The sequence below is a fragment of the Alosa alosa genome, chromosome 12, assembly GCF_017589495.1.
Source record: "Alosa alosa isolate M-15738 ecotype Scorff River chromosome 12, AALO_Geno_1.1, whole genome shotgun sequence".
Taxonomy (NCBI): domain Eukaryota; kingdom Metazoa; phylum Chordata; class Actinopteri; order Clupeiformes; family Clupeidae; genus Alosa; species Alosa alosa.
In genome coordinates this window covers 25,214,813-25,233,487 of record NC_063200.1, presented here as the reverse complement: position 1 = coordinate 25,233,487, position 18,675 = coordinate 25,214,813, and the positions used below count along the sequence as shown (strand labels likewise).

Below are 18,675 nucleotides of genomic sequence, written 5' to 3'. Positions count from 1 at the left end.
ATACGGGTCTGCCAGTTTAAATACAGACTCCTGTGCCAGAACACATAATGATTCTGTGGTAAGACATGTTGCGTTCCACCGGTGTAAATTATCTTCTCAAGTTGTAAACTCAATTGCTTTTGTAAGCTACTTAAAGCAAGGACTGGCAGAGATTTATTGATTGAATGATCATGCAACAAAAGATAAATAAGGATAACAGTGATCCATTTTTTGGATGGCCTTAAAAGTCAACCACAAAGCGTATTCTCAGAAATACAGAAGCATCGACTAACCGTAAGTAACTTCTCTCACCAGGTTGTCAGTAGAACACTTAAGGTCATACTGATCATACTGAATCAAGTAAGACTGAAAGATTTTGTTAGTATCCAACCATCTTCTCAGATCACTTAGAAAAAACAAACTCAGTACAAATACAACAAATATGTTTTTATTGACATAACAGACTGTTTTGGTGTAATAACCATGTGTCTTAATGAAGAAAAAAAAAACTCACAAAAACACTAAACAACCTGTATTATGATCCCGTCCATCATGATATCGCTGTAAAACTTGGTCTTATGATTTGAAATCACAGGAGCATCATTTTGGTAATAAGGAGTGCACATCTGTAAACAAATGTACATCCATATAGTTACTTAAGAGTTATTGACATCCTCAACAAATCTGCAACATTTGCCCCCCAAGAAATCTGGTTTGATAAAGTGGCAAAATAATGGTAGTGACATGAAGATACACCAACGGTACACCACATAGGGAGCAACAAAGAAAACAATCATGTTTACAAATAGCAGGTCCACGAGGCAAACACTTGCAACGCACAGGATGTACTTCAGTGCACTCCCTGTGCAGAACTACTGTGCTTCAATGAGACCCCAGCTCAGACCAGACAATTGAGTCCAAATGTTGATAAGTCACATATCGCGCCGTGGGGGAGACTGCAGAGCCTGGCCCTCAGCCTCCCCCTTAGATGTTAAAGTGTCCGTTTTGTGCGGTCCATTGCTACTCCGAGAATAAGATGGTGAAGGCCATTATGACACAGCAGACGGCCACGTAAGGACTTTTCCTCTCACCTGAAACAGCGACAAGCAGAGACAAAGTCAAGGAGGGTATTCGATTATTGGATGGAGAATGGAGTTGCATTTTCGACGGATCATTCTTACCTATTCTTGCACATTTCCAGAATATGCCCAGGAACCTGAGAAGGAAAAAGAGTTGCAGGATTAGTAATGCCGAAAGGATAAAGAATACACATCCACCTTTCTCCAGTTACCAATAATACTGATGTAGAAAATTAAGGAGAGTCAATATGATGATGATGTGATAGTTGATCTGACCATAAACTGGCACTGAACATGTACACGAGCTCTAAACTGATCAAACACTCAGTGATACATTTCACAAACAGACACGATGGAGGATCATTTCTGAGACAACCATCATTTAATTTAAGAATCTGAAAAGCAGGGACATTATCAGATGGGAACTGACTGAGAGGCTCAAACTTTTAATTGTATTTCCTTTCCCTTGAGCACAGCACAGAACAAAAATTCAAAAGTGCATAAACAGCAGTGCAAGAGGATTAAGAACTAATGAAATTACATTCCCTCACAGTTAGATTAGATTTCATTTCAGCTCAGCAATTAAGGGATTGAGGTTTGAAAATGGTCATATCGCAAAACTGTACGACTGCAACTCATCTTACACTGGTCTACCTCTAAAACAGCCACAGTTAGGGGAACCATATAAACCATCTGACTTTCCAGTTCAAACAAAAATAGTGACCACTCACTCTTCAATACCAGCATCCCACTAGCAGCAATGTTGAAGAGAACAATCTAGTTTGTGTGTGTGTGTGTGTGTGGAAGGAATCAGGGGTGAGAGAGTTTAAACGACTGATTTGCCTTTAAGGGCCAAAACAAGCCTACATGACTACAACAGCCATGATTGCGGCAGTAAAGACAGCCCCTTGAGGAGATACATTCTTTCTCTTGGTTGAAGAATTCTCCTTTGACAGAAACAACAAACAGCAGTGACAAAGTAGACCCCCAGACAAACACCGGAGGTTTCCTCTGGGAGGCCGAATGAGTGTTCCTCACTCAGGCTTGTCCATTTGTGAAACTCCCTCATCATGGAGTTTATTTTTTCGTTTTGGCAAGTAGCCGTATAATAAGCAGGATAATGTATAGAACTAGTAAATTCTCAAACATCAGCACACTTCTTCTCATACTACTGGGCAATGTGTTGTACATATTGAGGGATCTAAAGCCATACAAACTGTATGACCTACCAACACCTGAGAAAGATGTTCAATTCCACTACCACTTACATCCTCAAAATGACAGTGGTAAACACAATTCCCAACAAAGAAAGCAGAACAAAACAGACTTTGAGGTGCCATCTCTATTACTGTAATAACAAATGTGGATAATTTGTCTTGGAAAATGCATCTGTTTGTGGGGATCAGGCCACTGACTGATAATAATCCCCTTCATTTCCTCACCCTACCATCTGACATCCAAACATGTGGCAAACATCTTGCTGTCTTTAGCCTCACAGAAACAGCGTCTTTGAAAGTGTGTGTGTGTGTTGGGGGTAGCTGGGGACAGAGATCCAAAATACTGAACTAAGGGAAATCAACATGTTCACACCTTTGACCTAACAATAATATCACTGACTGAACAAGTTAATAGCCATTAACTGGAATGTATGATTATAAGTTACCAAGCTTTGAACCCAATAAATCTATCCAAAGTAGCCTATCATGCAATTCGTTGAGGTGTGCCACATTGTTTGATACATACCCAGTAACCGTGGAGGAGGTTCTTAAGTTAAAAATGGCAGACTCGGCGCTAACAGAAGATGACTGTAGATTATTCATATGAATTATACCTATCAAATATACTAACACAACTTAATGCACACATGATGCATTCACATTTTTTATTAGGAATGAAGACCTACGTTTGTAAAACTCTACCCAAGGATTTCATGTACTTAAAGCCGCTTGTCGGAAAAAATGCTGCTTGATCAACGACAACAATAATTATATTACGTGGAACTGCACTGTGACTGCAGAAGATTGCTGTTCAGATTAAGCCTGATATACTTGAAATTATGCATACTGCATATCAAAAATATACAGGTCACACAAGCTTAAGTTTAAACTTCATGTAACTGTTAAGACTATATACATATACAACACAACTTTTTTATATATGTCCTGAATTTTGATACATACATGTTCTATATTTCAGTCTTGCACTTTAATTTAATGTTTATTGTCTATGGCTATGTCTATAGTGTTTTGTCTGTATTTAAAGCATGTCTATGTCTGCATGGGAAAGTAAGAAACGAAATTTCAATTCTTTGTATGACCAGTGCATGTAAAGAAATTGACAATAAAAGCCGACTTGACTTGACTTGACTTTTTCCAACAAGAAGGCAGGACAGTAACTTCGTAATAACTTGGATCCAATGCCTTTTGGACCACAATAAGTGGACCACCTGGATTGTAACCAACATTAACATAAACAGTTCGGTACACGAATTAGTTGACCGAATTAAGTGTTCTTATTTTGCTGCCACATCATCCATCTTTCCAGGCTAGCACTACCCAACTCCTGCATACGCTTGAACGATACTAATGCCTGCTAGTCCTGTTGTTAACCGTAACCGCTTATAACGCAGACAACCGTTCCCAGTTTGGTTAAGGTATCATTTTGTTTGACAATCTACGACTCAGACACTAGTTGTCAATTAAGTGATATAGCTTTTAATGAAGTAAGGCAAACTGTTGTACACTGAATGTGTGCTAAAATAGTTAACGTTAGCAGTCGTGGAATTCAACCCAATTAACGTTAGCCATCTGTCGTTAGCTAGCTTTAGACATGTTGTTTGCTCGACAAAAATATTCCAACTGCATAAAACAACATAAAACTATTTCCGTGCAGTTATTTTATGATCCAGTTTGTAACGGCGATACACTTTTTAATGGAATTAAATGGGAAAGCTCCGACTTATGTTTGCCACAACAGCTGTCTTACCATTTCGCTTCTAGCCCAGACAGCCACCTCACACTTCCTGTGTTACTCTGGAAGTGACGTAGTAACATTTTAAAGCAGCTACAGAAGCCGGGACGTTTCGCCTTTCCCCATTTCATGGGTAAGACACTGGAGGGATCCTGCAATTCTAACACAAAATATGCTATTAAAACTTCGGGGAATTTGTTCTGTTCGAAGTGAGATTACTGCTTGTTTAAGTCCTATGGTGCCAAGATGATAATTGACCATTTTTATGTTTTGTAAACTACTGGATGTTCGTGTTGGTGTTCCACAATGTGCGTTTGACGTTGGATCTCAAACTAGTCTAGCCAGTATTCGTTTTCAGTTTACGCATTCTAGAAAATATTGTCATAAATGTAGTGAAAGCGAGTGAAAGGTGAATACGAGTTTACACAAACTGCTGTGTTTATAACGATGATACACTCATGCAACATGCAACTTATTGGCTATTTCAAAAGTAAAGACGTAGCGTTAGGCTAAGTGTGTTCAAAGTGAAATAACCGAGATTTAAACGAGTGCACACCATTATTGTAGATAAAACAATTTTGTATCTCATAACAAAACACCCCAAAAGTCTACTAGAGTCTGTGCTAAATTCATACGAGTCTAACCTTAACTATGTCATCATGACTCTCCTGAGAGGATTTCTATAGCATGAACGTTTTCTCTTCTTCTGAACTGTTTGATCTAGGCAAAGACGGCAAGATCCCTCCAGTGGATCTACCAGAGATGTTCAGATAAATTAGGCCGTTGATAGATTAAATGTGGTTTTAGAGAGGTGCGAGAGATTAGAGATTAGCACTGAATGTTGGCCTACACAAACAAGAAATTGACACAAAAATGCAACTGATATAGCTCATAATTGTCTCTTTATCTGCAGTTGGTATTGACAAACTTCTGGTTTATGCTTAGGGGTGTACTTGCCTTGGTCTTAGTCTACATAATTGAAATGTTCCATCAGAAGTGACCTCTCTAACATACTTCTGCAGACAAAGTAGTTTTTTATATAATTATTATTAAAACAATGCTTATCGAACTTTGATGGTGATGGACAGCCCTTTCCCTTGAGGACAAACCTACATGCTTGAATTTAGTTTGCTGCTATAGTCTTCAGAACCACAAGGGTCTGTCTTCAGTAGCCTGCACCCAAAGACCTGACCCTCATGTTCACTTCTCAGCCTGATCCCACGACTTTATCTCTGCCTCTGACTGGACTTGTTCCCTGTTTAGAAAGTGACTAGGACCCCAACACGGCCGTTTGGGAAAGTTGTTTGTTCAGCCCTGATCCCTTTCCCCTCTGCAGCGTGTGGCTGGGGCGGTGTGGGCCACTAGCTGCTGCTTGTCTGCTCTCACAGGCTCATCAAGCTGCCCTGCCTGACGCCAGAGTGTTGATAGTGGCCAGCTTTGCTCCCACACTTACAGCCAGAGCATTGTTTCCTGAGCATGATGGATGTGTGGGCCCTCAGCAGAGATAGTACCCCTTATAAATGGGCCTTGTCCGAGTTGGAAGAGTTCCGTTGTGGTGGCATTGAGGTGTGCTTGATGAGTTAAGTTTAGTGGTCGCTATGAAATGTTGGTCAAGAAGGTTCATGGCCCATTAAATAAGTCTGACAGTATGTTGCCTAAACTGTCTGCAGAGTCCACTCATACCTACACTGAGAGCATGGTATGCAGCTGACCAGAATTCCTGTTGTGGATGTCTTTGATGTGCTTCCCGTCCTAAACCCCCTATGTTTGCTAGAACGTCTGTCATTACTGAGAAGGACATACTTTCTGTGCAGATGTTGCAGAGGCCGTAATGAATGGCTGTCCTGTTTTAAAGAGGTGAAGGTTTAATTCTTCTCCCTGTATGTGTGCTGTCACAATCTTTGCATAGAGTGACTGCTGTCCAGTGATTTACGCTAGCCCCTTGCTTGGTGTCATTGGAGAGTCAGCAAGTTCTTCTTCCACTGTTTAGTCTTCAGAACAGGTGATAGCCAGGGTGATGAGGAGCCGTGTAGATGAACCAGATGTGTTGATGATTTAAATAACTTGAAGGCTCAAGCTAATAGCATGTTACTGTGTTGGATCAGGTTACAGAATGATGTTGCAGTCTTAGCCTAATCTTTGAAGCATAAATAAATGCAGTCTACCTGTTTGCATATCTTTTTGCTAATCAGACTCTTTTATGTCTGATGACTCGGCATGTTACCTTGTAAGAATGAATCACTTGATAGACTACATGACTTGGGCAGCCGTAGCGCTTAGGACTTGTAACAAGGGTTGCACGATATATCGGCGGCCGATATATTATTAGCCGATAAGTGAAAAAATGAAAATTTTATTATCGGTCCGATAACAGAATTCTGGCCCATAATTTGCGCCGATATTTTTTAAAGTCCTAATTTAGGCCTATGTAAGGTCCTTCCTGCTACACTGAGCTACTTGAGCTTGGTTGGCTATACTTTTTCCTCAATATAATGTTAGCGGTGTGAATGTATTTCACCACTCTAACAAAATCTGTGGATATGCATGCATGCAGTTCATTTGGGAATCTGTGCATCTCAAACAAATAAACAAACTCGTGGGAAGAGTACATAAGTAGGCGTAGTTCTAAGTTGTGTTTTAGTATTATATTTTCATTACATTAGCTTGGGTTTTGTATTATTACCTAGAAATATGCTAACCATTCCTGCTTCAGTTCCAGACAGGTCATCATAATAAGTTATTAAAACCTTCGGGGCTAACCCCTTTCATTTCTGCTGCAGCAGGTTGTGCGCAACAGAGTAGACGGACATAAGATACAGTCTGAGGAGTTGCAGCTTTATTCAGCTACCCGCAGTTGAAACTAAAGTTTCCCTCACAAACTCTGATTTGGTCGCTATACTGTAGCTTATTCCCAGCTGAGCCGTTTATGAGTGTTTAGTCCTAAATAAAAACGATTCATACTCTCTAGCCACTCACTCGCAATTCACTGACGTCAGGTTCACTTAAAGGAGCCACACATACTGTAGGGCTAGGCTACTGTTATGTTGACTGCTGTACTATTGAAGACTATTATGAGTTCTGTTCATCATTTGGTGGTAGGTAAAATGACTAAATAATAAAATTATGCTTATTAAATGCTTTCCCCAAATCACTTTTCACAATTTTTTTTCAAGAGTAATATTATCGGTTATCATATCGGTATCGGCAACAAACCAATAAATATCGGTTATCGTTATCGGCCCTAAAATTCCATATCGGTGCATCTCTACTTGTAACCGGAGGGTTGCCGGTTCGAACCCCGACCAGTAGGCACGGCTGAAGTGCCCTTGAGCAAGGCACCTAACCCCTCACTGTTCCCCGAGCGGAGCGCCACTGTTGTAGCAGGCAGCTCACTGCACCGGGATTAGTGTGTGCTTCACCTCACTGTGTGTTCACTGTGTGCTGAGTGTGTTTCACTAATTCACGGATTGGGATAAATGCAGAGACCAAATTTCCCTCTCGGGATCAAAAGAGTATATATACTTATACTTATACTTACTTGTCACATACATAAACAGTTATTTCATTCATTTTGCTTAAATATGCCATTTAATTTCCACTAAATGTACTATTTTTGTTTTGTTTTGTTTTGCAGTTGCGTACGGTGATGGAAGTTAGTCTCCATCAGATCACCGTTGCCTCTGACCCCGAGCGCACTTTTTTTCTCAAGGTCGAGTGGAAAGAGGACTTTGGAGCTGGATTTGTAATTCTGCTGTGTGATGGAACCTCTGCATGGACAGGAGAAGGTAATGGCTACGGTCCTGTGTCCTCCTTTCTACCTCAGATTGGTTGTTATTTACAGTAGAAGGCAAACATGCAGTATGTTCGTATAATACCCACTGACTCTTATCAAAGTAACAACAGGTCTGAAGTGGAGGCTGAGTGGGAGGATAGCTCAAGTTGATAATTGAAGCTGTCAAAGAGGATGAAGGGCCATGGCTTGATTGTATAAGGCCCTAGATTTTAAATAAAGTGCAAATATAGTGATATTAAGGCCGGTATTATCAACAAACAGTGTCATGAAAAAGTATGTGAACCCATGCTAACATTTGTAGCTACATTTGCTTGGTCTTAGTATAACTTTTCAGTTGGTTGTCATGGCAGGAGAAGAAGGTTCTGTGCCTGTGTGAGGCCATGTACTCTCTGTTATGTGCAGTAACCTGGTCCTCAGATTTGGCCCTCTGCCTCCCCACCACTGCCACTGTTTGATAAGCACCAGTATAATCATGACATGGACTGAGTACAATTCCTTAGTCAGATGTTTTGAAGTACCTTACCTGACTAAGGCCCTGACTCACCTGAGCACAGCTGATTTTCTGGATCTTAAAATATCCCTGATGGTTCCAGACCAGATCCATTCAAGTGAGGGAAGGGATACATTCAGCCCCTCAGAAATATTATGTGGATCTGCTCTTTCCTTGGACTTTTGAGAATATCATGCCTGTGGTCTGTGGAGTCCTTGCACATCTTGGTATGGCATTTAGTCTGACTGATATACTGTATAACTCACCGGTGGGATATTTATCCACATGTGTGCCTTTCTAAAAACAATTTAGTTGAATTACACCAGATTAACTCCACTAAAGGGCAAGCAAGGGTCTGAATTCTAGGCCCATCCATCCTGCTTATATGACTGGTTATTACTCATCCCCCTGTTTTGATATAGGCTACATATCCTACATACAGCACTGACATTATCCAGTTCTAATGTCATTTTGAAATGTGAAAGCACATTATGTGTGTGTATGCTCTCATGCATGTATGTCCAGTCTCTGAATGTGTCTGTGCCTTGCCCAGTCTCGGAGGAGGAGGTGTCCCGCGAAGCCCAGGAGATGGAGATGGCGAGGGAGCGGTATGTGGATGACCTCCAGGTGGCTCTGACCGGCGAGGGCCCAGCGGCCCTGGACTACGCCTTCCACCTGACAGCTGAGCGGGGCCAGGGCCACGGAAGTGCCGGGGGACTCCACCTGTCTTACGAGAAGGTGCAGAAAGACATCTCGGTGAGTACAGGGGGCCCCCTCCTCTCTCTCTTTTTCTCTCTCTCTCTCTCTTTCTCTTGCTCGCACCATCTGTCCCTTTTTCCCCCTTGCTGGCTTCTCTCGCCCCATCACAATGATGTCATTCTCTGGGACTGATCATAATGTTGACGTTGTGGTAAACACTCCCATGTAGATCTGACGCGTGTGTCAAACAGAACTGCTTTCAAGTCGTCGATCAGAGAGTAATACTCTTTTGACCATCTGCCTCCTTAAAGATGCAGTCCACAATTTACTGACTTCAACAAAAAAGTGATTAGAATCACAGACTCCACCTTTAACTATGTATTCTCATGTAGTCAATTGTATTAAGAGTGTACAGACTAAACAGAAATGTATTAATTTCTCTTTGGTGGGCTACTGCAGATAAACAGCTCCCTGGGTGACTGGCAATTGTGAATGTTTCCCATTACGTAATGTATGCTCCTTTATTCACAGTTTTGCTTTTGGTCTGAAGGCGCTACTAAAGCTAGCCCTTTGGGAGCTGTTATTTCAGCAGAGCTGCTAACGGAGGTTAGACGGCTGTCCTTTGGATAGGAAGCTTTGGAGTGTCCCCATGCTAAGCGTGTGCGTCTGTGCCTCAATCTGTTACTTGTCGTTAACAAATCTGTTGCAAACCTGTTCTGCACACTAACAAAGTCCTCTCATGCTGAATGCATTAGGGTTAGTAACAGGACATCATAGCTTTTGTCTCGAGTCGTGACACACATAAACACCTGCCTAATTAATGTGCTTTTGTTTATGGAGTTTTAAAAAAATGAAGACCTTTAAAAATCACTTGATCTGTCTAAAAATCACTTGATCAGTCTGGTCCAAATTAGTAGTGATAAGTAGTGATTGTGTTGTTCATCAATGGATAAAAAAAGACTGAAATTGATTGTGTACCAAAGGCCCAGAATGTAATGTCACATTTTCACAGTTCATTTTTCAAGTGTCCATCTTGGTTCTTAAAAGGACTGGGGTGAATGGTTTCATAAATGATTATTATTCCACCTACTATCTATGTGTCAGCTCAGCTGCATGAAAATCATTGTGATATTTCCTTTTTCATAACTTATCAGAAAGTGTAAGTATAAGAGTTATGTATCTGTCTGTAGTAGGCAGACAGACTGTAGTAGAGTGTTCTACAGTCATTGCTCTACCATAGAAATGTACAAACCTTGATCTCTCCTTTCTTGCCTGTCCCAAGTAGTTTTTGAACATGCTGGCATGTGGATGTGGGTATCTGTAAATGTCCGTAGCATGTGTGGTCCCTTAGGAAGAGTTGTCTTGAGAGACAGAGAAGAGAAGAGGCTCAATTTCACTCTAATGCTCTCTGATGCTCTGCCAACAGAGGGAAAGTGTTTTGGAAATCTACAAGTTGGCCCTATAGTGATCAAGAGCAATTCCCTATAAATGTGGTTTGTGTGTGTCGTCTACCAGGAGCACTTTTGAAAAAAGATTGCTTCTAGAATGTTTGTGAATGAATCTTCCTGGCTGGCCGACTCTCAGTCTCATCTACATTGATTGATTGATTGATGTTCCATCATAGTAAACGGACCATGAAGGGCCATGATGGCCTTAAGCAGAGACTTTCTCAAAAAATCCTCCATAGAAATGCATGGGGTTAGTTTGTTTTCTACACATATCCCACCCCTTCCTCGGCAAAACGTCGACATGTGAATACATTGAGCCAGTCATGTGGTGTGATGTGAATACATTAAGCCAATCATTTGATGTGTTGTGAAGACATCGTGCCAATCATGTGTTGTGAACTCGCCGCTGGAGCAAGATTGGTGTTGTGAAACCTTGCGCACGTGCATTTCTGCCGAATAGGATGCCCGATAAGAGTGCCCAAAAAGCGTTGCAATATGGCAGCCGAGTGGAGGGACTTGCCTAAAAGGACTTTGCCTTAAGTCATACAACTTGTGTGACTTAAGTGACAAGGAGCTCAGGGAGCATAGTCTTCTAGGAAGGGAGAGGCCAGACGCCTCAGTGGCACAGGCACTCTGAGAAGCCTGTCGTTCTCCAAAGCCTGGCATTCTCCATAAAGGCAGAAGTGTCAGACACACTGCCAAGCCAAACAGTCCCGTGCTGGGAGAGAGGGAGAGTGAGAGATGAGAGATAGATAGAGAGAGAGAGCGTGAGAGAGAGAGAGAGAGAGAGACAAGTGCTGGGCCTGTTGTACTGTCCTCTCTGGCGCGGGGCCCATCCTGATGTTCCTCACACCTTCAGTCCGCAAAGACACAGCTGTGACCAATCACCCCCTTACCCCCCTCATCCCTTTCCTCCTCTTCCCACTAACCGTCCAGCACCTGACCCACCCACTACACGGCCTGGATATAAATATTATTATGTGGAATCAGTACTGATGACCCTCCAAGAGCTTAAGTTTGAACAGTAGCAAAGCATGGCAGCGACTCAGTGACTCAGGCTAGTGTAGGGCAAAGGGCTGTGTGAGGGGGGAAAAAAACCCTGATCTGACATGTTAAAGCTGGAGCGTGTAGATTTTCTTGTTGTGAATGCCTCCACACTAGCTCACAACAGCCTAGTTTTAAAGGTATAATAAAAGACGACGTTCCTCAGTATTCCCAAGCACTCTGTGGGCCCCATTTTAATGGTGCCGAGTGCTGGAGGCAATTGCAAGGGCAACCTCTTAAGTACAACATCAGTTGGTGGGGCACAGGGAGAATTGCTTTTCATATGTAGTGGCACTGGGTCTGTATGAGTGAGGAGGAGAGGAAAATAAGCAGAATATGAATATGAAGAGAGTGCTGTGATAAAATGGTGTCCACCATGTCATTTTTAAATACAAACATTATGATTCTGTACATCACAACAGACACGATGAGTAAGATGAGGGTAAGTGTTATTGCATAAATCAGAAAATCTGATTTTTGGGACACAAATATAGGCCTAATATAGGGAAACAAACCACATGGGAAGACTGGCATTGGTATTTTAGGCTATATTTTGACAACGGAAACTTGACAACAGAAACTTTATTATATGATAGACTTGCGAAAGCTGCATTTTGCCCTATTCTTCCTTTGTACTGACAGGAACATCTGGTTGAAATATAGCCTAGTAGTACAGACCATTACAAGATTGCAGGCAACACAGTTGTGAGCTTGCCAGTGCATTGAAGCATTTAGGCTACAATATTAGCAGAAGGAACCTTTCCCTAGAGGAAGGAAGGTCTTTGATCATGTGAAATAAACAAATTAGCTTCTCATGAGTTATGTTATGTTTTTAGCAGTTGTTGGTAACTTGATTGTTAATATTATCAGTCAAGTTCAAAAGATGCACAGTTACTTGACATCAGGGGTGTTATTTTCGCATAGTTTGGTAGTGTAACCTTCCTCAGTAGCTATAATTTTGCTTTTGCTTATAAGCCTGTTGACTATAATGTATTCCTGTTCTTGTTTTATAGTCAGTTGCCTATTCATTTTGTAGCCTAATGACAAGAAAACAGTAGTGTTTTTAGGATTGTGTTCAATTGCTGCACTGCTGGGAAGAAGATCGCCTTGTAGGAAAGAAGGCTGCGTTGTCCAATCACATTCTCTACTGGGCTTAAATTGATCTCCTCTTCTGAGAGGCCTACTGCAGATTCTCGGCAGTATGTTGCATAACATCCTCACTTTCACTGATGCGGGCCCAAACTTTTGCTCAGTTGCTAATTTATAATGGCTTGTTGGCGCCGTTTGCTGTCCATTTTTCTCAGCACCACCCAAAAGTCATGACCGTTGAAGGTTCAGGGGATTTTTGTGTTTCCTCTCTCGCTGCGACGCCAGCGTCTGACCACAGCTGAATACCAGAGCGTCGGAGGGTGAAGTGCTCGCTGATGGACGTATCCTGTCCCTGTGCTGTCTACCCTAAATCTGGAGCCATCCCTATAAAGCCGCCAGCTGCCCGTTCCCATTGTCACCTCCTCTGGCTCCTGGCAGATTGGCATTGCTTTGGCGAGGCTTTTGCTCCACTGACTGACAAGCGGCCAGACGGGGCAACAGTTGACCTCATTTGACCATCGTCTTTGGTGTCCGTCCATCTATACACCCATCCCATCCGTCCAAACCATTTGCCTGTGTTTATTTGTGGTTTTGATCTGGTTGGCTTCCAGACCGAAGATTCAGTGCCCATCATTGGGGCGTGTGAAAAGTCAAATATGCACACTCATGCAAATTGTGTATGTGCTGCAAGATCAAGGTTTAACCTGTGGTGCTCTGAGCTCGAGCCTCGCCCGCTCACACAGCCAGTTGGTCTGCTGCTTATAATGACCAGGGTCACTGAGGAAGTCATCGGAAAGGAGGCGATTCAGGCCTCGTCCTCGACGCAAGTGGCGCAAACGGCAGAGAAGAGGCGGAGGGGGCAGCAGCACGGTACGTGCCGCGACGCGCCGGGACTGGGACCGGTTGTCAGGCCGATCAGCTTTCACATGGCAGGGAACCGTCTGAGACAGGAAGGGTTATCGTTGTCGCGGCGGGGAGCGCCAGCGGGGGTCCTCTAAAGTGCGCGCCATAAGCCCAGGCCGCTTTGATCACCGCTGTGTGGCCACTCTTTCACGGAGCTTTACATAAGTTTATGCACTTCTGCGAGCGAGCGCCCCGAGCTCTTTTCCCGTCTGCGCTTCAAAAGGAGTGGGCCAGGGACACATAGATGTCCCAGACGGCCTTTTTTTTTTTCCCTAGTCTCTTCTAGTAGCCTATTGCAGCTTGAATCTGGTTGTGTTAAATGTATTAAGGTGACCGACCTGTCCATATTCCCCTTTTCCATACAGCTATGCATGGTAATGATCATGGATAAATGATTAATGCTGATTGTGGTTGTGCTATGTCCAATATTTTATTCCAATCCTACAAAAAAGAAGTTCCTTTGTGCAAATGACATCATTTGCAGTCATTTATATGACATTACATTGTTATACACTGAGCCAGTGGTTCTCACCAGCTCCTTCATTTTGTTGGTCTGTCAGATAGATCTCACTGCCAGGATTTCTTTTCCACTGAAAATAAACAGGCTGTCCAGTAGGCCACATTTTGAGATAAAACAGTATAGTTTACATTCAGGGTGCTAGCTATTAGATATAATTAGCAATAGATAGCAGCAGTGCCACATTGTTATTTTGCCATTTCCCTGAAGAGCTATTGGCGTGTTAAAAATGGTGATTGCAGAAGGTGACTTTTCAAAGATGGCGTGTTTGCCCTCCCCTGCTTCTCTACGGAGGCCAACACATGTTTTGTGTTAGAGAGCAAGAGACATTGAATCGAAATACTGGACACTGGAAGGGCATGTGTTACAGAGAAAAGGGAAGTTCTGACAAACTTTCAATTTTATAGAAGTGTGGAATGACTGTTTTTCGGTTTCATTCTGTATTTTCCAATGAGTTTTTCTATGATGACATACATTTCTGTGTTGCGAAACGTGTACTATTATCTGATGATAAAGTGCATGAACAGTAGCTGCTGAACAAACCCTCTTCCTGTTGCTGGTTGGATAACTTCATTCATAGTGTGCACCTGTTCTGTGCTCTCAGAGGGACTAGAGGGAGTTAAAGACAAATGCAGCCAAATTCTCCCCTATGCAGTGACTTGATAACTCTTAGGCCCTGGTCCAGTTGTAAGGGGGCAGCTAAGGTTATGCTCTTGAGTAGAAACCCATTCACCACGGCTGTAATATGGGATTGTCATGGTTGTCATTAGATGTGTGGTTCAAATGTTTGCTCTCTCTAGTTTACACAGAAAGTGTTTATGATTATGCTGATGTCTTTAAGCCTTTGCAGCTGTGTGGAGCATTTCGCAAAGCCTCAGGACAAACAGCACGGCCGGGCAACCGTGAAGGCCCCCCTTTGAGCTCCATCTTGCTCCTGCTTTCACCACCTCATTCACTTTTGCCCATTTTTCCTTCCTGATGTTTTTTTATCCATGATACTTTTGCTCCCCCTCATCCTAGCTGCAGTGCAGAGTTGGTGAAATGCATTAGGAAATACATTATCTTCAACATAGAGGTATTATATGGCATACATAGATGACAGTATCTTAGGTAGCTTCTGTACCGAATCACTCTTAAATTTGTGCACATCTTAAATCATGTCTGTTATAGAAATGATGTGGGATTGAAAATGCTGCCTGCTCACTTTGGACAACAAAGATACACTATGAGTGTAAAATCTCTCAGGGTATTGAACGTGTACAAATAGTGGATAAAGAACAGAGAGGGAAAACACCTTCTGACCCATACTATTTTTAAATTTTAAAAAATCAAACAATATTTAAATAGCTCAAGGGGGCTCTACCAATTTATTAATATGGGGGCAGCTGTGGTCTACTGGTTAATTATCAGACTTGTGACTGAAGGGTGGCCGGTTCAATCCTTGACTGGTAGAAAAATTGAGGGGGTGTGCTCAGTGTGTGCAGTGTGGTTAAAATGCAGAGAAATAATTTCCTTTGGGATCAATGATAGTTTCTATCTATCTATCTATCTATCTATCTATCTATCTATCTATCTATCTATCTATCTACCTATCTAATCACTTAACAGACGTTTTGCCTACATACCTATGACAAAAACATACTGCAGCATCTACCCCACAGTGAGGAGTGGAGCTGCAAAGATATGAGTATTAAAAAGAGAATGTGCAGCCATGTGTTGAGCATTTACAAACCAGCACTTGTGTCTTTGTTTCATTAGTGTGAAAGGTCTTTCCGCAGGGGGAAGATTACAGGTCCTGCTTATTTCTCTCTCTCTCTTTTTCCTCCAGCCTGCTGATCAGCAGCTATTACAATACAGCCCCCTACCTCCCCGAGACAGTTACCTCTCTGTGCACGCTGGGCCCTTGAAGAGTGGCCTCTAAAAAGTCCTGAGCAAATGGTCAGGTTCAAGTTTACTAAAGCAGGTGTTTGGCCTGCCGGGGCAGCGCGGCCTTGCTGAATAAATGAAACGTATTGACATGAAGTGTTTGAAGACGGCAGGTTTATTATAGCTGAGGACTCAACCCCACTGTAACCTTCTGAAGATTTAGGAACACCCTGACTTCTGGTTCCCCAAACAGTTATTAGAGCTCACTGACATTTCAGACAGGTGGACTGTCAAGAGGGGCCAGTCATGCAGAGTCAGCGCACAAAGGCACGTGGACACACACACACACACACACACACACACACACACACACACACACACACACACACACACACACACACACACACACACACACACACACACATTCTCAATTGCTCCTGAATTGTGTTTGAAGGCATCTATAGTGGTCTTTTTACTAGTTTATCCCATGTGAATTTTCTTGTTACTTTGGTTGAGCACACACTTTTTAGAGAAAAGGGAAGTTGTTGATGTTCCCTCGACTCTTTGATATCGGAATAATGACTATCAGGCTTGCTTTCGTCTAAGTAGTGCCCTGCAGAAAGACTCGCTTTGCTCAATGGCCTTGTTCCTCACACTGTTAATTGTTTAGTGTTTCCATGTGTTGGCACTAGCCAGGCTTTTACAAAAAGACATGTGGGAGCATTACTGGACCTGTTTGGAGTATTAAAGTCCTAAATGTCCCAAAACACAAAGCCTTGAGTTTAGACAGCACCTACAGTGCAAGGGACATGTGGATACATTTAAACCAGAGTCATGAAGAAATAAATGGTTTTCAGTGCAATGCCACCGTTTGCGCTGCCCAAAAATCATTTTTGATTTAGACTATTAAGAACCCACTCTCAGTGCTCAATGTCTGCTGTGTCTCAAGCACAAATACACAGTGACATTCTTGGAAGCTGAACCACTCAGGTGGCTTCTTCAAATTCATTCACTGTTCTGAGGCGTGACCATGCGTTTTGAGCCTGGACATGGAAGCTGGATTTGTTTGCCAGAGGGACATGATGCGAGACCGTCTGAGACTGTCTGAGACCGTGTGGCCTCCATCCTCAGGTGACCGGTGTGTTTTGGACAGCTCCAGGGTTGGCTGTGCGGGGCCGAGCGTGGCATTAGCACACCCCGTGCCACCTAGAATGAGCAGCCCTCCGGGAGCCACACAAGCCACGTCTCCCAGTGCTCTCCCTCTCTCCCCCCCTCCCCCTCTCCCCCCTCTCTCTCTCTCTCTCTCTCTCGCTGGGGGTGCCCTGCTGACGTCTGCTGGGGAGTCACTCGGTCCCGGGCTGATTGATTACAGAAATGTGACCGTCCTTAATACTTTCCAGACCGCGTGCAGAAACAATGCGCTCTCTGTCGGGGAGGTCTCCCCCAGTGTCACTCTCGGTCACTGGTAGGCGTATGGCAGCGTGGCACATTTCCTCTTTCTGCTGTCATCAGGAAGTTTCTTTGTTTCCAGGGTGTCCCCCTTGACTACCACCCAGGGAGGACACCGACTACCCTGCCCACTGCAATGGACTGTTTCAGAAAGAGGAAGGCAGAAGTAGCACTGCAAGAGCAGTTGTGTAAACTGGTTTTGCGTTTAACAGATTTTGCGCACAAATGATTGCATTTTGACTCCAGTGCGTATACAGTTATATTGAGCTGGGAGGTGGTGACCATTCTAGCCTTCTGCAGGGGGCATGATCCTGGTGGGGGGGGGGTGCTGATGGACACATTGCTTCCATGACTGGACACACCTGATTGGCAATGATGTGCACGCATCCTGTAGCCTTGACTGGGCAATCGTAAATTTTATGTTTATGCATTGTTTGCAATGCTTCTTTGGGTTTGCATTAAGTTTTTAAGAGATTGGGTTAATTTGAGTAGGCCGTGCACCACATTTGTCATGCAATCAACAAGGCAATGAAATTGTTCAACTTTCAAGTCATGGCCACACTTATTGTCCTTTGAAGTAGAAACTGCTCATTTAAAACAATGGCACCTTATAACTTGTAGTCATAATATTAAGCATCATCATTTTCCCTCATTTGTCTTTCAGTAGAATGCCTTTCACTGGAGTTGATTTATTGCTTAATGTGATGACGAGTCTGTTAAAATCCCTTCAGTCTGTCAGTTCAATATTACATTTCATGGAAATCTAGGCTCCAGAGCAACGTGCACGCAAAGTTTTGCTCAAAATAGGATGGAAATCGGTGCTTCAGGCCAGCCCCACAGCATGTGTAATGGAGGACCATTAACTCCGAGTCCAGCTGACGTTCAGTCACATTGGTCAGCAGTAGCATTCTCATTGAACATAATGAGGCGATTTTGTGTGAAAGTATCCATTAGAGATATTAGTCATAGGAAATGAACTAATATTTGGCTGTGGAGGAGAGTCCCGAGAGGCTTGGTCGCCCTGAGCCTAATGTCTCATGGGGTTGGCAGCGGCCACTGGAGGCTTGAGTCACTACCCCTCCCTGTGTGTTCCTACTCTCCTGGTTTGGAACGGGAGCCGCTGTGCTGCTGCGGACGCGTGGTGGACAGTGGACATGGACAGTGTGACAGGACACCAAACCAGACTGAGCCGCAGTGCCTTCTGGTGTTCCAGAGCACAGTGCCGTAGCGTCGACACTCCCAGGTGGATTGGAAATGAGTGGAAATGAGGATGGATGACCATTATAGCCAAGACGACTTTATTTTTAGATCTGCTGAGCCGAGTACATAATTTTTGTGCACTGAGAAGT

At 43.1% G+C, this 18,675-nt stretch overlaps 1 protein-coding gene and 1 long non-coding RNA gene across 2 annotated transcripts in view; one reads left to right on the top strand and one right to left on the bottom strand.

The window, feature by feature from the left end:
* Positions 1-411: 411 nt before the first annotated feature.
* Positions 412-2,786, bottom strand: LOC125304237. Its single transcript, XR_007195213.1, has 2 exons — positions 1,161-2,786; positions 412-1,070 (listed from the first exon to the last, which is right to left on the bottom strand). It is a non-coding gene; the product is annotated as an uncharacterized LOC125304237 (long non-coding RNA).
* A 1,135-nt stretch (positions 2,787-3,921) lies between these two features.
* xrcc4 (X-ray repair complementing defective repair in Chinese hamster cells 4) overlaps positions 3,922-18,675 on the top strand; it is a 31,071-nt gene continuing 16,317 nt past the window's right edge. Inside the window, exons 1-3 of the mRNA XM_048258320.1 lie at positions 3,922-4,161; positions 7,663-7,813; positions 8,865-9,067. Of these exons, the coding sequence (XP_048114277.1) occupies positions 7,675-7,813; positions 8,865-9,067 (342 nt within the window). The 5' untranslated portion in view covers positions 3,922-4,161; positions 7,663-7,674. The remainder of the gene's footprint in view (positions 4,162-7,662; positions 7,814-8,864; positions 9,068-18,675) is intronic.